The 26,993-nt window shown below is 44.6% G+C and overlaps 1 protein-coding gene across 3 annotated transcripts in view; it reads left to right on the plus strand.

Annotated features, from left to right (window-relative positions):
• TANC1 (tetratricopeptide repeat, ankyrin repeat and coiled-coil containing 1) overlaps positions 1–26,993 on the plus strand; it is a 215,978-nt gene that overhangs the window by 177,262 nt on the left and 11,723 nt on the right. For all 3 annotated transcript variants that reach the window (XM_063097505.1, XM_063097488.1, XM_063097497.1), the window contains 5 exons: positions 9,748–9,984; positions 11,525–11,710; positions 14,297–14,375; positions 25,015–25,148; positions 26,707–26,830. In XM_063097505.1, coding sequence (XP_062953575.1) covers positions 9,748–9,984; positions 11,525–11,710; positions 14,297–14,375; positions 25,015–25,148; positions 26,707–26,830 — 760 coding nt within the window. The remainder of the gene's footprint in view (positions 1–9,747; positions 9,985–11,524; positions 11,711–14,296; positions 14,376–25,014; positions 25,149–26,706; positions 26,831–26,993) is intronic.

A 26,993-nucleotide genomic window follows, 5' to 3' on the forward strand; every position in this document is an offset into this window, starting at 1 on the left:
ACTGCAAATGATAGGATTTCATTTTTTTTAAGTAGCTGAATAGTATTCCATTATGTATATATACCACAGGGTTTTTTTACCCTTTCATCCGTTGATGGACATTTAGGTTGATTCCATCTCTTGGCTATTGTGAATAATGTTGCAATGAACATGAGAGTGTGGGTGTCTTTTCAATATATTGATTTCATTTCCCTTGGATGAATACCCAGTAGTGGAATAGCTGGGTCATAATGTAGTTCTACTTTTAGTTCTCTGAGGAACCTCCATACTGTTTTCCACAATGGCTGCACCAATTACTTTCCAACCAACAATGTAGGAGGATTCTCTTTTCTCCACATCCTTGCCAGCATTTGTTATTTACTGTCTTGTTGATAACAGCCATTCTAACTGGGGTGAGATGATATCTCATTGTGGTTTTGCATTTCTCTAATGATCAGTGATTTTGAGCATTTTTTCATGTGCTCGTTGGCCATTTGTATGCTTTCTTTCGAGAAATTTAGGCCATTTTAATTTAGGCCTTTAGTCCATTTTGAGTTGATTTTTGTGTATGTTGAGAGATAGGGGTCTAATTTAAATCTTCTGCATGTGGATATCCAGTTTTCCCAGCACCATTTTCTGAAGAGGCTGTCCTTTCCCTGGTGTATATTACTGGCACTTTTGTCAAAAATCAGTTGGCTGTACGTTTATGGATTTATTTCTGGGCTCTCTATTCTGTTCCACTGGTCTATTTTTCTATTTGCATGCCAGTACCATGCTGTATAGGTTACTCTAGCTTTATAGTATATTTTGAAGTCAAGTAGTGTGATGCCTCCAACTTTGTTCTTTTTCTTCAAGATTGCTTTAGCCATATATATATATTGCTCGGTTTGTTCTTCAGTTTTCATGCTAAGGATATTCACCACCCTTACAACATCGGAGTATTTTGAGTTTGTCTATGTACTTACTTCACTAGTGAGTTTTATACCTTTAGATGTTTTCTTGCTTCTCTTTAGTGTCATCTTCTTTCAGACCGAAGAACTCCCTCTAGCATTTTTTTGTAAGGTAGGCCTGGTATTGATGAATTCCCTAAGATTTTGCTTATGTGAGAGAGACTATTTCTCCTTCATATTTAAAGGTTAGTTTTGCTGGATACAGAAATCTTGGTTGACTGTCTCTTTTCTTCAGCACTCTAAATGTATCATCCCATTCTCTAATGGTATACAGAGTTTCTACTGAGAAATCTGCTGAGAGACATATTGGGACTTCATTGAATGTTATGTGTTTCTTTCCTCTTGCTGCTTTAGGTATATTTCTTTGTCTCTGGTTTTTAGTAATTTGACTATGATGTGTCTTGAGGTGTTCCTCTTCAGATTGAATTTGATTGGTGACCTCTGAGCTTCCTGTACCTGGATGCTGTCACCTTCCTTCTTTTTATTTTTATTTTTAATGTCTGGCTGGTACAGGGATCCAAACCTTTGAACCTTGGTGTTATAAGACTGTACTCTGTCACTTTTCTTCTTACTTGGGAAATTTTCAGTCATTATTTCCTTTAGTGTGCTTTCTAGGTTTCTTCCTTTTTTGTTTCCTTAATATACACAAGTTATGTGGAGGTTAGTTTGCTTGAGGGAGTCCCATAATTACTGCATTTCTGTTTCATTTTTCCTTATTGCTCCTCTGATTGGTTAATTTCTTGTGTTCTGTCTTCAAGCTCAGTGATTCTTTCCTGTGTTTGATCAAGTCTGCTGTTGAAGCTATTGAGTTTTTCAGTTCAGATAATGTATCCTTTATTTCTAGAATTTCTATTTGGTTTTTAAAAATTTATTCTATCCTTTTGTCAAGTTTTTTGTAGTGCTCCTGAATTGTTTTCCAGATATCATTTTTTTCTATCTGTATTTTCATGTGACTCCCTGAACATCCTTAAGAGGGTTATTCTGAATTATGTCAGACATTTCATAAATTTGATGTTCTTCTGGGTCCATTGCTGGTACTTTGATTCGTTTGGTAGTGTCATATTTCTTTATTTCTCAATCTTTGTGTCTTTGTGTTGCTGCCTGGGCATTTGAGGAGACTACTACTTCTTCCAGATTTTATAGGTGTTCTTTGGTGGTGTTAGACCTTTACTGGTTAATATCATAGCTTTGTCTCTGGTCTGTTGGTTTTGTTTGGGGTTTTTTTCCCTGTTCTGCAGTGAATTAACAACTTACCACCACTATTTATAGTCTGCACTGGAACTAATTTGTCATCCTGTGGTTAATTCCTGAACTGGGGGAAACTTCCTGTAGGGACCAGAACTTGAACTCTATGCCTGAGCTAAATAGCCGCTTTTTCTGAGTAGGGAAAGCTCTCTGTGTGAATTGGATTTTGGGGTCACCACAGACACAACTGGCCTGTGTGGAAATTCCCACCCTTGACTGAGTCTTTCCTGAAAACTGCTCTCTACAGTTATATCACCCTGGCCAGTCTCCACTGTGTGGTGCCTGTGCCAGTCAGAAGGCAGATTAGCTGCCTGTGCTGTATCCCAGTGCTCCTTGTTGGGCCTGTCTACCCCAGCACTCCATATGTTTCCCATGGGGTGGGCCATGCACAAGTCCCTCACAAAGACTCATCAAACTATGGGCAGTTCCTATTGGCTGTGGCCCCTCACTCCTGTGCAGGTCCAGGGGAAGCTTGCGAGTGGTTTTGCTGTCCTGGGAGATGGGATGGTGCACTCCAAAGCACCCTTCTGTGCTGCAGACTCCAAGTAGTTTCATGCAAAGGGCACCACTATAGCTTTGCCATCTGGTAGCTACTCTGTGTGCTGGCAGCTGCTCCCCACCTTGTACCAAGCCGGCCACAGAAGAGACTGGGGCTTGGAATGGTCAGAGTGGTCCCTCCTTCCTCTTGCCACAGCCTTTCATGTGTTCACAAACTCCATTGGTCTCTCCTCTTCCCCTGAGCTCCAGCAATCTCAGGACGGCTGTTTTTGTGTTAGTAGTTGTAAGTTGTTCAGTTGTTGGGGGGGAGGTATGCCAGGGATTGTCTGTTCCGCCATCTTGATAACATCACTCCAAGAAATCAAAAATGGATTTTTAACATGTCCTGAGTTTCTGATATTCACTCTCTCTTTAGAGTTCGTAGGAAACTAAGCATTGGTGAGTGACACAAAGAGATGAGCTTTACTGGAGGTTTCATGTGCACGTGTATTAATGATGGTGGAAAGAGTATCATGTCAGCTGGCTGCTGAGCCAGGAATGTCCATGCTCTTCGGTCAGTGGCTGTCATGTCGCAATATTCTGCTCAGCTGTTTAGGGTAGATTTCCATCTCATTTCATGCAGTATGTAAGTCTAAAGTGCACAGGGGACAAATATTCAGTTAAGGCCACAAAAAGGTTAGTGTTCAGGCTTTTCAGTCCCAGGCCCTGACATGCCCAGCTGCCTGCAGAATCTCTGAGGCAGTTTCCCAAGGAGCCAGGTCCCCCTTTAAATTACTTTTATGAAAATGATTGTACCTGTCCCTCTCTTAGTAACACAGGGGAGGCCCAATGTGGTTATCCAGTAAAGATGCAGCAAAGCCCTGGCTCAAAGTTCCCATGTATCTGTCTTCCAGTTCTCACTTACCATTCATCAGACCCACCTGGGAAGCATGCCTCAGACATGGTGCCTAGGGGGCCACTCCTGGGAAGATCTTTGCCTCTCCTCCCCAATGTCCACACATGTCACCCTCAGCATCTGCACCTTGGTCGTGTGTCTGGGGTCCGGTTAGATGTGTGTTCTCTCCCCTCTTCTCCCTTTTCTGCCTGGCTGGTGTGTTTAGAGGGGCCAGCGTGTCAGGGAGGACCTAGCAGTGCTGAGTTGAGGGGCAGCTTGCCCAGAGCCCTGTGGCATAGTGCAGGGCTTTCGTATGAAGTGGAGGAATGCCACCACCCTTAGGTGGATGCAGACTATGTCTTTGCAAAGATCAAAGTGCTGCCTCGTCGAGGCAGGCTCAGTCCCCTCTAAGAGTTGGAGGCAGATGGGCAGAGGACACACTGGATTTCAGCCTCGACTCTGCTTGTTTGCTGGATGCCTTTGTACAGAGCAAGCAGTGGAGCCACTCACAGGACCTTGTGCTCTGCCCCACTCCATGCCTGCTCCTTTGCATATTTCCCCCCACACTCCAGACTTGTGGGTTTGAGTGTTTTTGTCATGACTGAGCCCTGCATGCAAGTTTTTATTGGGGGATGGACAGGAAGGCATTTTTGTAGTTAAGGAGAACTAGCTCCAAGCTGCTGCTCCTAGTCAAAGGGGCCTCTTTCTAGATGGAGTTACCCTAAAAGAACAGTAGAGAAGATGGTCTCTAAGTTTAGATTTCACATAATGAACAAGTTGTATTAAGAATTTCTTTTTTCACTTTGGTTTTCTAAAAATTAGAGTTGAGGTTACTGTAATAACATTGCATCTTTCACTTCAGTTTATCTTTTGGTTTCTCTATATAATTAATAAAATTCTATAATGATCACAAGAAATAAAAAAAAAAAAAAGAATAAAAGTCTCAATATCTGTTTTTACTACTCTTCTTTTAATGTGAAGAAAAGTAAATGGGAAACATCACACTTTGCTGAATATGAGTTTTTAAGACAAAATTAAAAGGTACAACATAATAGGGTAATGAGCTTGACCTTCCTGGGACTATAAACTTTTCTCTTTAACATACGTGCAGTTTTAAGAGTTATTCATTTTTACTTTGTTTGATAAAACTCAAGTGGCACCTACATGTACACCATCCCCAAAATTACACAACTTGGTTATAGAATCTTAAGACTTTTCATTATCCTTCTGTTTCTTTTATCTTTCAAAGGGGAAAAAAAGGTTTTCACAGAATCTTGAACAAATTACAGTAATTTAAAATTATGCATGCAATTAAGGAACTTTTTTTAGAGAGTATTAAATGTTGTCATACAGCAATGAATGTCATTTTGAGCAATAATTGCAGTTTGCCACTTTGGTAAATTAAAGCAACTTGCTCTGGGATGATTACTTGCTAGACATATTTTAATTTCAGTGGCATGCCAGTGATCTCCAGCAAGGTAGTTTGCTGTTGCTGGACCAGGGTCATGCCAGCCTGGGCCTGGCTGGCCCAGTGTGGTCCTTGCTGCCACTGCCTCCAGGCTCCAATCCAACTGGTTGATTTGCTCGTGTTGTCTCGTAGGACTGGCTGCCAGCCACAGACCGTGGCCTCAGGAGAATTAGGGTTGTGATTCTTTTCTCCTCTGAAGGCAGGGAGGAGAGGAGGACAGGAGTCAGGCCTGACTTCCCTTGGCTGGAGGATTCAGTCACTTTCTGAATCACAATTAGGCAATATATATTTTAAAGTGGCTGTGCTTATGTGAGCTTCCAATATACTTAGCTAGAAAACTGCAAAATGCCATGCGGGCCAGCACCATGTCTGTTCCTCACAGTTGCATTTGCTTTGCCTACCTCCATCCCCCTTTTTTGTTTTCTTGCATTCATTAAATCCAGAAGTTTATAGATAATATTACCACTTCCAAGTGTTGTCCAAGGAGGGCTTCTGTGATGATCAGAAAATTTCCATTTACTCAGGAAAGAATTTGTAGGGTGAATCATTTAAACACCTTCTTTTAATGCAGTGCAGTCTTAGTTAGAGATGTTGCTTCCACTGCTGGACTGCTCTAGACATAATTGGCTTTGTGCTCAGAGCTGATCTTTGCCTTACCTGCTCTGAGCCTCAGTTTTCTCACCTATAAAATAGAACAAAAGAGCCCGTCTTGTAGAGAGATCAGAAACATCACTGAAGGGCCGGCCCATGGCTCACTTGGGAGAGTGTGGTGCTGATAACACCAAGGCCACGGATTCGGATCCCTATATAGGGATGGCCAGTTAGCTCACTTGGGAGAGCGTGGTGCTGACAACACCAAGTTAAGGGTTAAGATCCCCTTACCGGTCATTGTATATAAAAAAAAAAAAAGGGAAGCCTCGCTGAGGTGTTAAAATTCTTGGGAAAGTACTTGGCATTTATTACATGTTCAAGTGAGTTATTTTTATTAGTGCTTCACCTCACCTCTGGAAACTATGACTCTGCTATAGGCACCTGGGAATTTCTGGATGTGCCTAGTGGTGGTTATTAACAGGAGCTGCCTGCCTTGAGGGTTTGATGGCTCCTAGTGACTCACATCTGTTCTCAACTCTGCATGAGTTCTCCCAGTTGGTCTGTGCTGGTGAACAGCCCAGAGTGGGCACACAAGGTGATGGAGACAAAAGACCAGACCTCCAGGTCACCAGGTGCCTTGGGCAGAGCTCCTTCAGGACCTGGGCTCTTGTCCCTTCAGACGACTCCATGAAAGGGTGATTGTAACAATAGCAATTAGTATTTATTTAGCACTTACAGGATGCTAAGTGCTGTGCACACACACAAACACATGTATATGTATGAGTACATACACACTTTTCATGTTCATTTTTAATCATTACAACCACCCCATGAAGTGAAACTGTTTTTGTCTTCTTACTCTGATGAGGGAACCCGCTTTATGATGGTCTAAGGCAGTTGGTGGCTTGCCCCAAGTCACACAGCTTTAGGTACCTTACACTCAGCAAGCCCATGGTCTGCAGGTGTGTTTATCACCTGACATGATTACAGCGCCAGCTGCCACCTACAATCACTTGGGAGATCTGAGTACCAGAGCCCCCGCCCCAGTCAAGTCAGAATCTCCAAGGGTGAGGCCTGGGCATTGGAAACTGTCAAGCTCCCAGGTGGCTTCAGTGTGCAGCAGGGTGAAGAACCATGGGTTAAGGGAAGGCCCACACACTGATGAGAATGGTGAAAATTCCCACAGCGTTGTACCACCAAAGGAAACGTTGTTCCCAGAAGCAGATGGAGTGTGAACTGAAGACAGACATCTTCATGGAAGCTCTGCCCCTAAGAACATACTTTCCTAGTTAAATTCTTTTTTTTTTTTTTTTAATTTTCTTTTGTCGATATACATTGTGGCTGATTATTGCTCCCCATCACCAAAACCTCCCTCCCTCCCTACCCGCCTCCCCCCTTTTTTTGTCTTTTTTTTTGTCTTTTTGTGACCGGTAAGGGGATCGCAACCCCTGTCGTCCGCACCACGCTCAGCCAGTGAGCGCACCGTCCATTCCTATATAGGATCCGAACCCGGGGCGGGAGCGCCGTTGCGCTCCCAAGCGCTGCACTCTCCCGAGTGCGCCACGGGCCGGCCCCTAGTTAAGTTCTTGAAAGGTATTCACCATAGTGCTGAAAGTATTCCTCCTTTCACAGTGTCAGCAAAGAGTACCCATCAGGTGGAATGGGGTGGCATATTACCGTTTTCTGAGGAGGCACCTGTATTAGGGTTCTCCAGAGAGACAGAATCAATAGGATATGTTATAATTACATGAGAAGGATTTATTAGGGGAATTAGGTCACGTGACTATGAAGAAAAGCCCCACGATAGACCATCTATAAACTGGATGCCGATAGCGTGGCTCAGTCCAAGTCCAAAGGCCTCAGAACCAGGGAAGCTGATGGTGTCCTTGGTGTAAGTTCTGGAACCCAAAAGCTGAAGAGTCTCAAGCTCTGATGTCCACGGACAGGAGAGAAGAGTGTATGTATCCCAGCTCCAGCAGATCGAGAGAGCTTCACCTCTTTCCTCTGTCTTTTGTTCTCTCCAGACCCCCAGTGGATTGGGTGGTTCCCACCCACACTGAGGGTGGGTCTTTCATACCCAGGCCACTCAGACTCTCATACTAATCTCTGCTTGTAAACATCCTCATGGACACACCTGAAAAGATTGCTTTACCAGGTTTCTCAGCATTCCTTCATCTAACCAAGTTGACATCTAGAATTAACCTTCACAGGACCTGAAGCACAGAGAGGTAGAGTAATTTTCTGAGCAGAGACCTAGAGCAAGCAATCCTTTGGCATCTGCATCTTTGGAATGAGCATTTCAGGCAGAGGTTGGGAGACAGGGTCTGCTTCACATTGTTGCAGGATAAGCTTTGGGCCCAAGTGGCCACAGTGAGGGAATCCAGGGGAAGGGTCTGGAGAGAAAGTCAGAGAGGAGCCTGGAGGCCTGGATCACACGGGCTTCATGCTTCAGCAGCAACCAGGACGTCTTGAAATCTCATGCTTTGGGTTCTAACCTGTCAGTATGTTTTTATGAGTTATGGTCTCACCGTCTGGTAGTATTAATTTCCCATACTTATCAGTTTGCAAATATTCTTTCAGCTATTCTTGTAGACACATGTCACTGAAATACCCTGAGTTTTATATGCCTTGTCATCTTTATGTATATTAATGATCCCTGTGTGTCTCTAGTCAATAAATGACACGATCTCTGTGGTTTTCACACTGAGTGGGCAGCCCGGGGGACCTACCAGGGTTTGGCAAGGGTTGTGATTGATGCAGATCGGGACCATTGAAGTGACCATTTGAAAAAAACACACGAGGCATCTTAACAGGTGTTAAAGGAGTGTCGTTTTTTTCTAGTGATCTGGAGATTTGAAAAAGATATTAGTATAGGTAAAATTTGCATATCTTCAGTGATTTTAATTTTTAAATCTGTGGATGGAAACTCTCCCTTATATGTGGATCCGAGGAGTTTAGTGGGTGATAGATACAGTAATCATTAGAAGCAGCAGAATTTCTAGAAGTGTCATGCTGCTAGCAATATCAGGGCACATGAACATTTCCATGAATTCTGCTTGTCTTTCACGGACACATCCTTGTAAAGAAAAGAACATCGTATTTTCTCTTGACTTGATCTCACTGTTAATTATTTAATTCTGTGATTATTGCTTCACTGCCAGAAAAATGACTATTCTGTTTTTATTTAGGTTAAACAGTGATTTTACAAAATGTGATTCCCCAAGCCACCAGCATCAGTATCACCTGGGAACTCATTGAAAATGCTCCACCCCAGATCTGCACATCAGAATACAGGCAGTGGGGCCTGAGAATGTGCATTTCTTATTTCTAAATTTTTTTAAATTGTGGTGAAGAACACTTATCAGAAAATTTACCGTCTTAACCATTTTTAAGTGTATAATTCAGTACATTCACATTATTCTTCAGTAAATCTTCATAACTTTTCATCTTGCAAGACTAAAAGTCTGTATCCATTGAACAACAACTCTCATTTCACCCTCTGCCCAGGCCCAGAAATCAACATTCTGGTCTATCTCTTTGAATTTGGCTACTCTAGGTTCCTCATAAGTGGTATCATACAGTATTTGTCCTTTTGTATATGGCTTATTTTACTTAGCAGCATATCTTCAAGGTTCATTCAAGTTGTAGCATGTGTCAGAATGTTTTTATTTTCAAGGCTGAATAATATTCCATTGTATGTATATACCACATTCTCTTTATCCATTCATCCATTGATGGACATTTAGGTTGCTTCCACTTCTTGGCTATTGTGAATAATGCTACAATGAACATGGGTGCACACATATCCCTTTGAGATCCTGCCTTCAGTTCTTTTGGATAAATACCCAGAAGTGAGATTGCTGGATCATATGGTAATTCTATTTTTAATTTTTTTGAGGAACCATTTATACTGTGTGCCATTGGGGCTGCACCATTTTATGTTCCCACCGATGAGAAATGTGCATTATTAACATGTTCCCAGGTGATACTCATGCACACTTAAGTTCAAGAGCCACTGGATTAAAATGATACAAAAAATCAAAGATAGCCGTCAAAAAAAAGATACTGCCCTTCTCCACAAATATCGTTGAGATTTACATCTGTGTGAGAAATTAATCTTGTTGGGGGACATTGTCCTACAGGTGAGCCGTCTCCTGATTTTGGGAGGGGCCAACGTGAACTACAGGACAGAAGTGTTAAATAATGCCCCAATCCTGTGTGTCCAGTCTCACCTGGGCCATGAGGAAGTTGTCACTCTGCTCCTGGAATTCGGTGCCTGCCTGGATGGAATGTCAGAGAACGGCATGACTGCCCTGTGCTACGCGGCAGCTGCCGGCCACATGAAGCTGGTGTGTCTGCTGGTCAAGAAAGGGGCAAGGGTAAGCAGTAGCTTTCCCCACCGTGGGGGATGGCTGGGGCTGGGGAAGGGGGGATACCTTCACGTCATTGCTCAGGTCAGTCTCCCTTTGTCTCTACTCAGTCCAACTGCATAAACAGAAAGCACAGCATACACAGAAGGGGTAGGGCTGCAAGTGGCGGTCGGTTTGTAATGCTGCTTGCCATGGAGCAGTGTGGGCCATGGGTTTTGTTCATGTGCTGTTACTCTGCCCAGTATTGCCCAGGGGAAGGCAGAATACCAAGGAGCCTCCTGGCCACTAGCCACATTAGTAGGGCCAGCCTTTAAAAAGCCTGCAAGTGTTGACCTAGAACTTGGTGTAGAATTTAACACAGCACCATGATTGGTTGAAAAGATTTTAAATGTCTGGTTCTTTTCCCCCTCTCGTTATCCCATTTCATGTCCTTTTTAAAACAGTAAAAGGAGTTCCATGGGTCTTAGAAGCCATGTGCTTGAGCTGCAGGAACTAGACTGCCCAGATTCATCATCTCTCCACTTGCCAGCTGGGATGTTGGGCAGGTTACTGAGCCTGTGCGTGTCAGGCCTCTCACCTGTGGGACGGGCGTAACTGTATCTACCACAGAACCATTGTGTATGCATTTAATCCATACATTAATATTCACATCAAATAACTGTATATTATTAAACAAGTTACTCTAGAACTATCAGCATTAATAGATTAAATTTGAATGAACCCGAGCTCACAGTAAACTCTATTTAGGTTTACTAGAAGCATTTCATTGGGAAATGTGTCTTTTGAATAATAGAGATGAAACCACTGATAATTGTCTTTCATCTTTTTAGTTAATTAGGATATTTAAAGTTCAACAAAAACTTGTTTTTCTCTCAAAAGTCCAACATTGGGACGTGTGAACTTCAGCTTGTGGAAGAAAGGAAATGTCACAGCCAAGCCAGAGCAGTTGGGGAGCCACACACACATCACCACACCTCCGTTTCCAGATCCCGGCTGTCCCTTAGCTTTATTCTGAGGCCCCCCTGTCTGGCTATCTGGCTCCACCTTACACGGCAGCATGTCCCAGGTCACCTGCCTGTGCAGAGCTTCCTTCCCCACTTAGACTCCCCTCCCACTCTTCTTCATTCAGAGCTGTGTTTCCGCATCCCTCCCTTTCTCTGGCTCCCTTTACTCTGTGACCAAAGAACTGCCCTACTCCCCCAAATTGTAACTTGTCACAGCAGACTTAGAATACTACAACCACGCAACCAGGGTTGGGAAGCATAGGCTTTGGTCTGTGTCTTCGTACGTGCCCACGAGAGAACTTGGAGCTCCATGTAGTTTGCTGGAGAGACATAGGGGTGAGGAGGGTGTCTTGTGATCACTAGTCCTAAAAGGAAGCCAAGGCCTGGACCGGCGCATTCATTATCACGAAGTGACTCAGACAACAGTTCAGTGCTCTCTGGAAGGATGAATTGGGGTGGGGTTTGTGCACTGTGTTTGTGGTGCCCCTATTCCCTCAGAGGAGAGGCAATGCTCACCTGTGCCCTTCCGCTGCTCCTGCCACCAGATGGACCACTTGGATAAGAAAGGCCAGTGTGCACTTGTCCACAGTGCACTGCGGGGCCATGGCGACGTTCTCCAGTACCTCCTGAACTGTGAGTGGTCAGCAGGCCCTCCCCAGCCAGGTGCACCGACGAAGAGCCAAGCCCTGCAGCAGGCACTGACGGCAGCCGCCAGCATGGGCCACAGCTCGGTGAGTGGGGTCCAGGGGTTCTTTCCTGGGAAACGGAAGCAGCAGTGGTACCCAGTGGGTCGATTTCTTTTGACAGTCGCCGCCTTCTAAGCTGCAAGGCTGTGACACACTGAAGGAATGGAAGAAAATGAGGATTTCAAGAGCTAGCAAGTGGCTTTGAGCACTCTCAGTAGAAGGTCTGCTCTTGTCACCACGTCCCTCCCACCAGTGGAAACCAGAGGAGAGGCCACAGTCTCGCATGCACGCGGTGGGGACAGGCGGGTTGGTTCTTCCCCTGTGGGTTGGGCTCCCATGAGGGGCCTCTTGGTGCTGCTCCTTCACCCTTCCTTGTCTGTCTGTCTCTCTTCTTCCCTGTTCCACTTTTACCCTCTAGCTCTGCTGTTTTACATTTTTTCCCCTTTGACTCATTCTTTTGTCCTTGTGATCTTTTAAAAATAATCACATGGAATGCTACTTCTAAAATTATTTTTGAGTATTTGAAGGGCTTTTGCAAGCAGAACTTTAGTGCTTTGATAGCATGTAAGAACGCTTGTCATTTGCAGTTCCTACACTGAAGAAAAACTTCATGCAGCAGTTAAATAGAGCATTTGTTTCTAGTAAATGTCAGTATCCCTTAATCTGAAGATTTAATTGCCGTCTCCTGACCTGTGTGTCTTAGCTTTATCTGTAAATTTAACAACATTGTTCTTGCTGTCCTCCATGTATTTTGCACTCTGTATTATCTTTGAGCAATTAGAGGTGACAGTATTTGGTAAGATTCTTTCCCCACAATGACTTAAATTTGAGTGCAAAGATGTCTGGCTGACTTCTGGCATTTTAAAACATTAAAAGCACACATGCACATATATATACATGTTAAATACACGTATCTGAAAAGTAGATGTTTTTCCTCTTTAACCCATTGCCTAAATCTGAGTGGGTCTGTGTATTAGTCCATTCCTGTTGCTTGTAACAAAATACTTGAAACTGGATGATTTATAAAGAAAACAAAACTTATTGCTTTCAGTTTCTGAGGCTGGGAAGTCCAAAGTCCATCTGGTGGTGGTGACAGTGACCCAGAGATCTCACGTTGCAAGATGGTGGAAACAGAGAGAGCAAGAGACAGACTCTCCTCTTCTTTTAAAGCCCTCAGAACCATGCTCCTGGCCACCATTATTAATCCATTCACTAGTGCACAGTCCTACCATCCAATCACCTCTTCAAGGCCCTACCTTTCAATTACCATAATAGGATTTCCCACCCTCTTAACAGTCACGGTGGGGGCTAAGTTACAAATACATAAAACTTGGGGGACACAATTCAAGCTTCAGTGAGTTTTGGGGGACATAATTCAATCTGCTACAGTCCAGAATACAGAAAATCATCATTGGGAGGTCTGTGAACGTCACATGTAGACATGATCTTCATCTCAACTCCTGTGTATCCCCTCATTTTAAAGCTGGCTGGGAGGAATTCTGAGCAAAAGTAACCTCAGCACAATCAGTAACCATTTAATCAAAATAAGCAGGATTCACTCACCAAAAGCTTTGAAGGGTTGATTAGTTTCCTAATGCTATTGTAAGAAATGGCCACACACTTAGTGGCTTAAGACCATATACACTTACTCTTACAGTTCTGGAGGTCAGAAGTGTAAAATTAAGGTGTCAAGAGTCCGATGTTGCTTCAGAAGGTTCTAGGGGAGAGTCTGCTTCCTTGCTTCTTCCAGCTTCTTGAAGCCACCTGTATTCCTTAGCTCGTGGCCCCCCCTTTCTATGACCAGATTCCTCTTGTCCCTCTTGTAAGGACTGTTGTTGCTATATCAAGGTGTGTCAGATATACACCCTGATAATTCAGGAAAACCACCCCATTTCAAGACATAATCACATCTGCAATTCCCTGTAGCCATTTAAGGTAATGCTCACAGCTTCCAGGGATTAGGATGTAGACATATTTGGGGGCCATCCTTCAGCCTACCACAAAGGGTATGGATTGGGAACTGGAAGGTGCTTTGTTTTGTTCTCCGATCACTGCTGTTGCTCAGGGTGAACGTTGGCTCTGGCCAGAGCACAGATACTTCCATCCCCTTGAAAGACAGTATTCTTGCCTCCACATCTATGACCTAGCCTGTTCATTAACAGGAATGTTGGAAAAGAATAGTGCTGCCAGTAGAAAAGTGATTTGGAAAAAAATTTTTTTAAAAAGAAATTATTGGAAAAAGGTACATATCACCTTGTTTTTCTTCCTCGTGAAAAATGGATTCACCATCTTCTGGTGATTTATGCAGAAACTGCACTTTGTGTGATCTGCCGTGTCCTTTGTTGATTAGGCTGGCATATTTGGGTCATGTTGGAATTCATTAGAATTCTAAGTACCTAGTAATCCTGAACAATGTTGCTGAAATTCACTGAGATTTTTTTTTTTAATTCTTCTCCAAGTGAAAGTGTGAGTAGCATATGAATTATGCTTGAAAATGGTTCTCATATTTTCCCTCCTTGTGCAGTATGAGATAATAATGGTTAAAAAACAACACACACTCTCCTTTGATACATGGGATATAATCACCTATTGCTGTGAGAACTCATTAAATCACCTTGCCACTTCTGACAGGTGGTCCAGTGCTTGCTGGGAATGGAAAAGGAACATGAAATAGAAGTCAATGGCACCGACACATTGTGGGGAGAAACAGGTAATTATGGTTCCAGTGCTTGTAGTCTGGGGCAGCTTAGTTGATGTCTTAGCCCGTTTGGGCCTAACTGTCTTAAGAATGACTTGTGATGCGTGTAGTCCTATTTTTATTTTATCATGAGGCATTTGAAGCTTAGAGCTTTTTAAACTTTCCAAATGAGTAGTAGAACTTTGCTAGAAGCTTATAAAATTTGAATCATTTGCATTAAACCAGCAGTTACTGTGCATCTGATAAATGTCAGATGGAAATACCTAAATAAGGTAGTACTTTCTAGTTTGCTAACTCCTTACACATCCTAACCAGCCTGGTCTTCCTATGACCTGGGCAAAGGAGCCGGGCAGGAACTTGCATATCCATTTGCAAATGAACCAGTGGTGGCTCGGTAAGGAAGGCTAGCCCGCCCTGACTTGTGGAAGGAGGGTAGAGCTCAGGCCTCACGGGGCCTACTTAAAATACTGAGTACGAGCCGTGCATCCATTTCCACTGGCCTGGGTATGTGTGTATAACTATAGTGAGAAGGAAGCCTGAGGTGAGTACATCTTAATGAAGAAAGATGTAAGTTGGTTACTTGTCACATTAATGTAGATAATGCCTTGACTGAAATTAGTGTTAGAAATCTAAGACTTAAAATTATGAGTCATTTTTAATAAAGGTAACTAAGAGTGTTTAATATGCATTTCCAGGTTATGTTCTGTGTGTGTACGTAGTGCATATGATTTCCATTTCTCTTGCACAGATTTGTTTCCAGGTGCTTCTAAATTATTTCCTAACAAGCCAAATGGTGGTGTGGAGAGTTTATTAGCTAACTCACACTTATGAAAAGCCTCTGAGGTGTTGTGCAGTTCCCTTCTAGACTTTCCACTGATAATTCTTACTGTTGATGTTGCTTATTTAATACGAGGCTGTTTTTCCCAAATTGTAGGCTTCATAGGGGCAGGAATTTTTGTCTTTTTTTGCTTACCTGGGTGTGTGGCAACTGTTCAGTCTAGTTCTGTCCTATAGAACTTTATGTAACTGAGTACTTAAAATGTGACTTGTGCGACTGAGAGACCTTAAAATAAGATTTTAAAATCTTATTTTATCTTAATTTATTTAAGTTTAAATATATGTGACTAGGGACCACTGAATTGGACAGTGTAGGCATAGTTCAGTACTTGTCACACATGTGCTGACCAAGTGGATTTAAATTTAGAAAACAAAGCCATATAATTTTTAGGGCATGTGATGTTCACTTTGCAGGAAAACCTGGGTGAAATACTTATTGGTGCAGGGGGTGTGAGGGGGAGATGGGGTGGGGTAACCCAGTACCCTGTAAGGGACAGGACAAAGGGCGGTAACCGGCACTGGGGGAGGGTGTTACCCCGGGCTCTAGACGGAGGGGGATAAGCATGGGGATCACCTAAACAGTGGAGGCAGATGAGGGGTGGAACTGTGGGGACAGGGTTTGTTCCCTTTCTGCTGGGTTTGTCCCTGATGCAGGTGTGTTCTGGAGACTGCTCCTCTCGCTAAGAGGGCAGTAGGGGTCAGCCAATCTGTGTGTCCCTGCCCTACAGGGCAGGCTGAGAGGCCAGGGTGAGCATGTTGAAAACACAGAGTGCATCTCGGCACATGCAAATTGGTAGCTTGACCCCTTTTGTCAAGTTGTATTTGCTGTATGTGAAGCCTGACTTTCTACTGAGTAGTTTCTGCCTTTTTATTTAATGAAAACAAAACATAACACTCTGCCTTCCACAGAAAAACTTATGCTCATTTACTCATCTACATTTTGGTAGCTTAGAGCATCTTCACCTACAAACACGGTTGTTTGTTCTTTCACTCATTCAGTCCTAGAAGTCCTAGAAGGTTCATCTGCACTTTTGCAGAAAAATCATAATTGCTTCTTTCAAATTCTTGAAGTGATACTTGTATTCTTTCTGGTTTTTTGAGACCAGATATGAAATTGTATCACGTGGCTTTGTGAAAATGCCCCCTTTCTCCTCTGATGCCTCGTGTGGTGTCCTGCACACAGCCAAGTCCTCCTCAGCCCGTGTTTAGCCTTTAAGGAGAGAAGGAAGAGCCAAACATTATTCCTGCTTTAAATCATTTCTATCAAAAGTGCAAACATTCTCAGCACACTTTAGAAGTGCCAGCTGTCAAAGCCGCGATCTTCTGATGGATTTTAGAAAGTCTGTGTGCTTTATGTTGTCTGTGTTTTAGGAAATTATTTCTAAATTGAAGTTATGCTCTTCATAGCACACATTATTGCTCAAAGGTTTGAAGAGGCTTTTTTGAAATAATACACATAAGAATAAGAAAAAAGTTAAGTCAGGAGTAGGGCATGAGGAACAGTACATATATTATTCATGCCTTAACATACTGCATGTTCCCTAAACTGAGCTACTACTCTGGCCTTAGGAAGCAGTGTGACCAGAGTTTTCTGACTGTCCGTGGCAGAAAGCATAGCAGTTCTTTGGGAAAAGCAAAACATTTTCTTGTATTTTTGTCCTCAGCAACATTCATAGAAGGTTGTTTGATGACTTGGATATTTTTAAAGGAGACTTCCTGGAGGAACAGTATAGGAGTTAAGAACACAGACTCCGGCCAGACTCCCTCCAGCTGTGTGACCTTAGGCAAGTTGTTGACCACCTCTGGGCCTTACTTGCCTCATCTGTGCCAGAGAGAATAGTACTTGCCTCATAGACGTTGGTCGTGTATAAATAAACTTATGAATATGAAAGGCCGTGGGCGTGTCACGTAGGAAGCTCGTTACAGATGTGCTTAATAATACAGTGTATTATTAAAATAAAGTAGGATTTCCCTATTTTGATTAAGAACATGGCTCCAAGTTAATTCAGCTGCTTGGGTTAAATTCTTAACTGTGAAAGTGATTCACTTTATGATTTGAGACAAATGATGGTAACCCCTTGTGACTCAATTCCTTCACCTCAGTAAAAGGGACATAATGATGCCGTCTCATTCAAAGTGTTCTTATCAAGATTGAATGAGATTTCACCCATGATATTTTGCACAGTGCCTAGCAGTTAAGTGCTCAATAGATGTTACATACTACCAGGATTGATAAGTTGATTCATATTATTATTGTAATATATTATTAATTTATGCTGTGTATTTGGTCTTGATAGAGTATTTAAGTGAACGTTTAAGTCATCGAATCTTACAGTTACTTTGCAATTACTTTAGGAAGATGAAGTCATAGATGAAGGGTAGAAAATAATTTTGGTCACATATGTGAAGTCCTATTTAGTGGCAGTTGCACATTTTTTTTTAAGGGTTCCTTGGCAATTTGAGGTTCATGTTTAATCTTTAATCCATGCACAGAGACTGACAGTATGTGTTTTTACAGTAGAATTTGTGACATGGTCAGGAGTGTTCTGGTTCCCCAGGTTTGGTTTCTGCCTTGTTTTAACCTCTCATAGACAGTTCTTTGAAAATGGGGTGATTGGGGAGCGAGGGAGGCAACAATTCTACATGGTGCTTGGTTGCTGCCTGTTGCCTTCTAACCCAGACTCCCTGGGCTTGCCCCAGCCAGGCCTGCTCCTCGGGAGATCCTGGCTCTTGGGAGAATTTTGCCAAATGGTGAATACTAAGGAACAGGTCATGAACAACTATGACTTGTGAAATTCAGTAAGTATTTGGGCAATGTTGGCTTCTTGTTCATAGGGGCTTCAGTCAAGGCTGGAGGATTGTGGAGGCTCGGTCTGGGCCTCAAGGCCTAGGGGTTTTGTTTCCTAGTGCAAGTATGGTTTTCAGTAAGAGCAAGTCTCTATTATGTTTCATTTTATCCTTTAAACTGTTGAGGATTAGATTAAATAACTGCCCACACCCAGTCTTATAGAGATAAAGAATTTATAGCTCTTGGAAAGTATGTTCTTCTATCTAATGGAAACCCTTCCCTCCCTCAACAACGGAAGGAAATGCCTCACAAAGCAAGGCTGTGAGATTTGTCTTCTGTAAATCTTAGCCCAAGTCCTAGAAGTTTGGGGGAGGCGTGCTGCCTGGCTTTTGCAGGGAGTGGAGGTTGTTACTGTCAGTCAGGATTTGGGGGCCAGCTTCTCTGGGACCTCAGCGTGACAGCCCAGCTCCAAATGGCAGCAAAGCACAACACAGGCCATGCAGCCTCTGTATATAACAATTTCTCCAAAAGTCAGTTGTTACAAAGTTGGGTGGGGGGTGCTGTCATTTCCAGAGTTTGTTTTTTTAAATCATAAAAACCCTAATTATTTTTTACCTTTTAGATAAAATGATTGAGGCATTTCCACATTTCAGGTGCACCTTTATTTTCATTCTTTTCCTTTCCTGCTGACCAAGGTGTGTCCATAGAGTCTCCAGTTGAGGGTCAGACATCACTGCCTTTGTCACATCTAATGGTTTCCACATTGGCTACAATTAGATGACGTCAATGAAACCCTGCTGCTTACTATTAATTGGCACTTTCTTTTTTTATTTTTTTTTCGTTTTCCACTAATTTTTATAAAAGGAAAGGCCAGTATACTAGGAAATAAATTGCACAATTGAACACAGGTGTACAAGCCACTGAGCCACTCTGCCCCAGTCCCCCTCTTAGCTGGCAGGACGTGCGTTGTGCAGGTGCACACTGTCTTGCTACTGTGTGTGGTTTTAGCCTGGGAGGACAGTCTGGGTCATTGGTGTGTAACGTGGGTGGCTGCCTGCTGGGGGGGTAGCCTCTGCATGCGCTGACCTGTTGCTCTTCTCTCCAAGTCTCCAAATTGGGTCCAGAAGCGAGTGAGGGTGGGAATGCCAAGCCGTTCTCTGCCTGGGTAGCACATCCCCGTATATTTGAGAGACAGATCTGTGATAAAACTTTATAAACAGCCCTGTTTAAGGAATGACTGTGTTCCCAGTCAATTGACAGTTGAATTTTTGTAAATCAAATCTTTGCCTAGAGAACTTTAATATGTAAAAGATTCCTGCGAATGATCCATTTTATGATACAAAAAACTATATCTCACCAATGTTTCCAATGAGTTCAGATTGTTGAGCGTCAATCAGGTTTCTCTTAAAATGAACACTGCCATTACAAATCTACTCTTGCTCTGAAGACAGAGGACAGTATTGCTGGGTGAAATTATTCAGCTTGTCAGAAAATATGTGCTTTCGTGGGAATGTAATTCACAAATGCCATCTTGTTAAGGATTTTGCAAATAAAGAAATTGTGCCCAATTTGAGTGTTAAGGAGTGCCATGTGTTCTCACTGATTTTAGAGCTTCCATTTCATACCAAGTCTTTTTTTCCTCCTCCTCCTCTGTTTGGCCAGAACACAAGGCATCGCCCCACTGGCAGGTCTCTCCTCCCACCGTGGGCCCCTGCCCTCCTTTTCTGTGGTCAGGCAGCGGGCAGTGACCCTCGTTAGAGTGCGGTGGTCAGCTGGGAGGCCAGCCTTCTCAGCGGAATAGTTGGAATTCCTGAGCTTAATTCTACTCTGATTTTGTTTGCTTAAGCATGTAGTTGACTGTTCTTCAGTCTCACTTGTTTCCGAATATGGTATCTGTAAGTCCTTGTGGCAGCTGAAACTTGAGATAACATCCTTTCATCAGGAGTTTGCGGGGATGGGGCCAAAAATAGGCAATCTGAGTAGAAAAAGGAAAACACAGACTGTTGTCTGTTTACCTCATTTGTAGCTGAGAGCCTCGTCAGGAATTTGTGTGTAGAACGTGATCTGTTTTAGGCCCAGGCAAAGTCTGCCTGTGCTCAGAGGTTCTTAATCACCTCCAAAGGAAGTTGATGACCACATACACAGCAAGTCAGGCTGGAAGGAAAAGGAGGACAGATTCCAACCCTGTCGCCAGGCCTGGGGAGGTACTCTCGCGCCCCTTGTCAGCTGGTGCAACTTCTGGCTTCTCTGACACCTCCACAAAATAATCAGTCCCTATTTTTAGTGCTGGGCTGTCATTTCTGATGTACTGCTGTTGGAAAAATTCAGTAGCAGCTGCAACAGAAATCCTGATTTAAAGGTCCCATATATAGTGGGGATGAAACTTGTTTACCAAATAAAACTGGAATGCTGTGGTAGATCTCATCAAATGGAAGAGTCCAGTGTTTATCCCTCTCCGTGGAATCCTGCATATATGCTGGCCCTTTCCCCACCTGCAGTGCACGTGCATATACATGTGTCTTTCTTTTGATTCAGTCCTTTTTCTGGTCAGTTACATCCAGAGAAGAAGGAAGAGGAGGAGTTTCCTAAGTGGAGGAAAGTTGCAAAGGAGCAGCAGGTCCAGGTAGTGGCTCCATGCCCAGATCTTCCAGCTCAAGAACCACTCACTGGGGTCGTGTTCGGGTCAATTCAGATAATGTATATTGTAGGGGACAAAAAAATAGTTTCTCCTTACTCTTCATAGTTCTGAGTTGGGATGGACCCCTGTAACAAAAGACAGATTAACAAGAGAAAAACAAACAGAAGGTTAATAACAAGTATACCTCATGTATACCTGGGAGATACCAGAGAATTGAGTAATTCTCAAAGAGGAGGCTTAGACTGCAGGCTTAAATACCATTGTGCTCTGGGTCAAAGATGAAGGGTGTGGGGAAAGCACAGGTAATAGGGCAAGGTTTACAAGGTAGATTCTCCAGTGATAGGAGTCTCCTGTGCTTCAGTCATCCTTCTCTTCCTGGCACAGAGAGGACAACACCCTTCCAAATGGAGATTTCCTTTATAGATGTAAATTTCTCTTACAGAAGGGAAACTTCTACTCTATTTGCAAAGCTTCTCTAGTGTCTGCAGTTTCTCAAAATAATCAGCTCAAAATAATCCTTTTGTGAAAGAGGCATATTTTGGGTTGTCATATATTCTGGTCTTCTACAGCATAAAAGTGCCCTGAGTCCCATGTTATTAAGAATCATTAATATCATCATAGCAGAAACAGATTGTAACAGGGATTCCAGGGCAGAAGGGACCAGGACCAGCTTGCTTAGACACTCATAGTACATACAGGATCACGTTGGCTGCTGGTTTTCAAACATTTTGGGTATGGGAATCCCAAACTCTACCCTAATGCAACAGTAAAAAAAAAAAAAAGTGATATAAATACTATTCTGTTAATACAAATATATGTTTAAATGTCTGCTCAGTAAGGACAATGAGCCTGTTTGCATGGCACAAATCTGAGTGGCACTTGCAGTCCAGATCAGCATTCTGCTTGCACTGTCTTGAGAAAGATCCACATTCATTCAGATCATTGATGCAGATGGCAATTGTTATTAAAGATAGCTCTTCTTATACTTGTAAGAAATTCTTTGACTAGACAGATAACAGGATAAGCATTATTATGAAGATCACCCAATGACAAGTTACTGTAGTCACCCATGTTCATGTGCTGGGCAGCCTCGGGGTATTAGAATTTAGTAACAGCAAATGTGGTAGGGGGTGTTGTGTTGAGGACAAATTTTTAAATAGTTAAGGGGCATTTAAAGAATGAAATTAGAATTAAACGTTCGATGAACCTTTGGACTCTTCATGACTCTGATCTGGTTCAAATCTTTAGCTTTACAATTGAAACTGAAGCTCAGAGACCTCATGGATTTGCTAAGGTCGCACACGGCACCTGGGACTAGAACTGTGTTTTGGGGTCTCTTGTCCTGTGTTATGTCCTTGACCCCTGGCATTCTGAGAGCCTTGGTGTGCAGGCCTTCTGCACCCTCTGCTGGGATGACTCCCTGAACACACCTTAGTGCCAGCTCTGACTTCTCGTGGGGACCTTGGCTGCTTTTACCAGTTATCTCCCTGGAGAGCTACAGGGGACTGTGTCCTGCTGCATGAAGTAGTGTTTTACCACAGAGAACTGAGGGGAACATACCATCAGAACCAGTTATGCCTCATGGAAACATACAGTTACTTTGCATGTTTGAACTTCTTGACAGCCAGCAGATGCCTGTTCCCTCCTGTGCCCACAGTAAGGCCTGGGAAGCTGGGAGTCAGTTCTCGATCTGTGGCGTCCTCTGGTCCCCCCACCCACCCCCACTTAGTGCTGTCTGCTGTGAACAGCGATCAAGAAGCTGAAGTAATCAATCAGGACAGAGCCCTTTAAACATATTTCCCATGAGAAATGTGGTGACCTACTTCCTGAAAAGAAGCAGGCCGTTCTCCAGGCAGTTAGTGAGAATGTCCAGCGAACATGGAGTTGGCCAGACCCACACACCGCTCCTGACCTCCCGGGGCTGCATGTTCACTGTAACAAGGCCCAGTCTGTGATGAAGCCACTGAAGAAGGGACAGTTCCCTCACACTGAGGCTCACGCTCCCTGCCTCTGGGGAACTGAGGGCCAGAAGCGAATCAAGAATGAGCTTGCCCTTCTGGACAGATGGAGAAGGGGTGGTTTCCCGCTGTCTTTCTAGCCTACCTTTATATCCTTAGGTCCCCAAGGATAGGACAGCCTGGCATTGTCCCTCATTATGCTAGTCCCACCTCCTTCCTCACTTCTGGTGGAGAAGGCACTGGGTTGGAGGTGGAGCTCAGATGATCTGTTGGGCAGATGTAGGTGCCTCCCTGTGACATGTGAAGAGGTGAAGTGGCACTTGCAGTCCAGATCACACCGCTCTATGACCCTGAGGACAGTCCCTGGAGACTTCATTCCTTGGAGGAATTGCTGTTTGTCACAGGGAGGTCAGGCCCAGATGTCAGGTTCGCATCCTTTGTGTGTGTGGCTCCTGGGGGTTAAGCCATAGCCATGCTGATTAGAAGCTGGAGAAGGTGCCACCAGAGGAGGTCACAGATCAGGAGCTTCTCCCCAGGCCTTATCGTGGGCACTAAAGGGAGCAGGCATCTGCTGGCTGTCCCAAGAGGGGTCTGAGGAGGACAGATGGACCTAGGCGTGTGTGTGGAAACCAGCACTCCTGAGCACTTGGTTCCCATGGTCTCAGCTGCCAGGACCTGGGGCTGTGCTGAGGTGCCTGGGAGACTGAGCCGGGTCCCACTCTTCCTAAACGGAGGCTGACAAAGGCTTCCCTTCCACGACTGCTGTTGCAGTGCTCTGTTCCTGAACTGTGTATGAACAGAGTCACCTCTGCATATTCGTTTGTGTTTTGTTTCTTTGAATCAGTGTGAAGTTTGTAAGAGTGACCCATTCTGTTTCACGTATAGTACGAGTGTGCTGTTGCTTGGCTGGTCCACGGTTTGCGTTCTGCTGATGGCCATCTGGGCTGCTTCCAGTCTGGGGCTGCTGTGAGGAGTACCCCGAAACTGACTCTGGGAATGTGTCTGCAAGTAGGGTTGCCGGCTCGTAGGGTACATACATCTTTGACATATGGTGTCAGCCTGTTTCCAGAGCAGTCACCCTGTCCTCGCTCCCACCACAGCGTGTGAGCGAGCATTCCCGTTGTGCACGTCCATTTCCCAGTTACCTGGATTACTAACAAGGTTGGGCACTTTTCGTAAGTTCGCTGGCATCTGGACCTCACCCTTTGTGAAGGGGCTGTTTCTGTGCTTCCCCTTTTTCAGCCTGAGAGGGCTGTCTTACTGACTTGTAGAGACACTTTTCTGTTCTGGAAGCTGGAAAGGTATAGCGTCGAGGCTGTATTTAAAGGCAGAGTTGCCCCGGCAGATGCCAGGAACAGGCTGCAGCTCACGCCCAGCCTTCTCCCTCCTGCTCCCACGGCCTGCATGCACCTTCCTGAGGGGTGTCCGTCCCACGCCACTCAGCCCTTTTCTGTCTGCGTGTCCCACCGAAGAGCTCGTTGTCCTAGCCTGGGATTCTTGCTGCCACCTCCTTGTGCCCTTTCCTCCAGACAGTGTGAGTCACTTGACATAGCAGAAGCACCCCTTCCCACCCGTCCTCCAGTTAAGATCTGGGAGCAGGAGCCCAGTCACTGATGTGAGGGTGTCATGGCAATGCTGTCTCCTGTTCTCTTTCCCTTGCTGTCATCCTCCTTTTGTCCTCAGCTGACCCCCTGCAGCACCACCACGACCGGCAGCTCACCGCCTGCTGCCCGGGGTTCACAGCAGCTTGTTCTCCTGAGCCCTCCCAGCCCTCTACAGTCGGGTCCTCTTTCTCTTTCTCACCTTCCTTAACCCCAAATCTTGACTTGTTAAAGAGAACCTGAGCTCCATAACCGTTAAAGGCAGGAACGGTGCGATACGCTCTTGCTGCCTCAGTGACTATTCTTGTTGAATGAGATTTGTGGCTTTAGGGTAAGAGGCCAGACTGGACAATAATATAAATCTGTGTTTGTGTGGCTCTGTATTCTCTATCTTTTGCTGTGAAAAACAAAACTTAGTGCTCCTGAATCTACCATTTAGGCAGGGCATGGTGGGTGTGGCTTGCAGGGGGTCCGTTTCCAGGATGGCTCATGCACATGGCTGACAAGTTGGTGCTGGCTGTGCTGGCGGCTCATCTGGGACTGTCACCCATACACAGGCCTCGGTTCTTCTCTTGGGCTTCGTTCTAGAATAGCATCTGAGTTCCAAGAATGAGTTCTCTGAGGAAGTGCCAGTTGCTCATCTCCTAGGACGAGCCCAGACACTGGCACAGCATCGTTTCTGCTGTGTTCCATTGGCCAGAAGTGTCACAGAGCCCACCCAAATACAAAGGGAGAGGATACACAGACCCTACATCTCAAGAGGAGGGAAGAGTGTCAGAGGCTCTGTGGCCATACTAACAGTCTCCTCTGCCCGGTGACTCTGCCTTAGCCCTGACTGCTGCTGCAGGAAGAGGGAAGCTGGAGGTCTGCGAGCTGCTGCTGGAGCGTGGAGCTGCGGTGTCTCGGACGAACAGGAGAGGGGTCCCACCTTTGTTTTGTGCAGCACGCCAAGGGCATTGGCAGGTACCCAGGGGGCCCCTGAATGCTGCCGAAGCAGTGAGCACCCGCGTCCCCCACGCCCTGTCTTATTGCCTTTCCTGGCCTCTGCTTGTGCTGTGGGGGGCTTGGTGAGGCAGCCACCTGACAGCGCAGTGCAGGTAGCCATGTGGGCTGGGGCAGGACTGTGTCCAGTCAGACGCAGAGCACTGCAATTAACTGTGAAGGGGATGGAGTAGGTGTACCCATCTGTTAATAGAAGATTTGCTCTAACTTATCTGTACTAGTCATTTTGTAACCCATCGTCCAACACACCTGGAAGAAGAGCGGATTTGTCCTGCTCTTTGGAAAAGGAAACATGTTCCCTCCATCCAGCACTGACTCAGGCTGTTTTTTTTGTTTGTTTTTGTTTGCTTATTTTAAACTATGAGTGACGCATTGTTGCCTTTAATGCAAGAGAGTGGGGACCCCCTGGAGCAGTGGTCCAGCCATTTATTCCTTCATTTCATAAGCAGTGACCACATACCTACCCCACACCTAGTGTCAGGTCACACCAAAGTTACAAATACAAAGGATCTTATCATGCCTAGTATAAAAAGAATTTTCTAGACCCAAGTTGACATCACAGAATCATGTTTCTGCTGAGTCCCACTAACTGCATTGGTAGGAGCTGTGAGTACTCCCCCCCAGGATTTTGGCTTTTCTCCTTTGCATTCCCAAGAGCTTGGTTTGTACCATCCATTCCCTGTCGCCCTCTCAGCTTAGACCCTATGCTCTGGCTGATCCTCTCTCCTAGTCTCAGTGTTCCTTAACTCACAGGAAAGTTTAGGAAGCATTGGTTAGTGCATAAAGAGCAGGAAAGCAGTGGGAATGTGCCATGTTCTGTGGTGGCGGTGATGGAACGGAGCATGCCGAGGAGCGGCTCTAGGCTTACCCTGTGGATAAAGTGGTTCCACAGTGGTTAAGAGATGTTTGTCTGGTTTTTTGCTTGTTCTTCCAACCTTACCACCATGCACGGTTTAAGGGCATATTCCTGAGGCTGAGAATCTCCTTCAGAAAGCTTTGCTAAAAGTTGCCCTCCATGAAGGGCAAGCCATCTCCTAACCCATTGCTTGGGGGTGTGTCGGGTGAGCTTTTCCCATGTCCCCCTCCCCTGCCCCACACCCTTCTACTGTGGGTATTTAGCTTCAGTGCCAGCCTGGGACCCACGTGACCATGCTCATGCCCCCACCCCCTGGTTATGCTTAGCTACCCCTCATCCCCCATTGTAGTGTCTTGTCATTACTTGTTTGTGATTGGCATCCCCCTTCGGCCAGATTACTGTTTCTGCCTGGTGTGTGGATGTTTTGTAGATAGATATAGTAGTGAATTGGGCACGTTAAAAAGAGTCTATATTTGGAAAAAGATTTTGTTCAAAGGAATACAGTAGGAAGATTTTAAGCCCCTTAGATCATACAATTTAGAGGGATTTTTGGAAGCAGAGAGTCATTTCTGAGTACTTTTGAAGGCTGAGAAACCTGTCTGGGTATAGAGTATGTGGCTTAAAATGTAGCAGGAAGATTGTAATTACAAGTGTTTCTTTCAGATTGTTAGACTGCTGCTGGAACGCGGCTGTGATGTGAACCTAAGTGACAAGCAGGGCCGGACGCCCCTCATGGTGGCTGCTTGTGAAGGGCACTTGAGCACCGTGGAATTTCTTCTTTCAAAAGGTAGCAGCGTGCCCCCGCCCCACATAGGTTTCTTTTAGATGGACAAAGAAAGAGCTTTGGCAAACCCATTCATTACTTTTTGGCTCAAATTTTAAGTCTTTTTGTTATGGAAATTTTCAAACATAGACACAAGTAGAGAGAATAGGTAGTGCCCACGTGCTCA

This window comes from Cynocephalus volans, chromosome 1 (genome assembly GCF_027409185.1).
Source record: "Cynocephalus volans isolate mCynVol1 chromosome 1, mCynVol1.pri, whole genome shotgun sequence".
Lineage (NCBI taxonomy): Eukaryota > Metazoa > Chordata > Mammalia > Dermoptera > Cynocephalidae > Cynocephalus > Cynocephalus volans.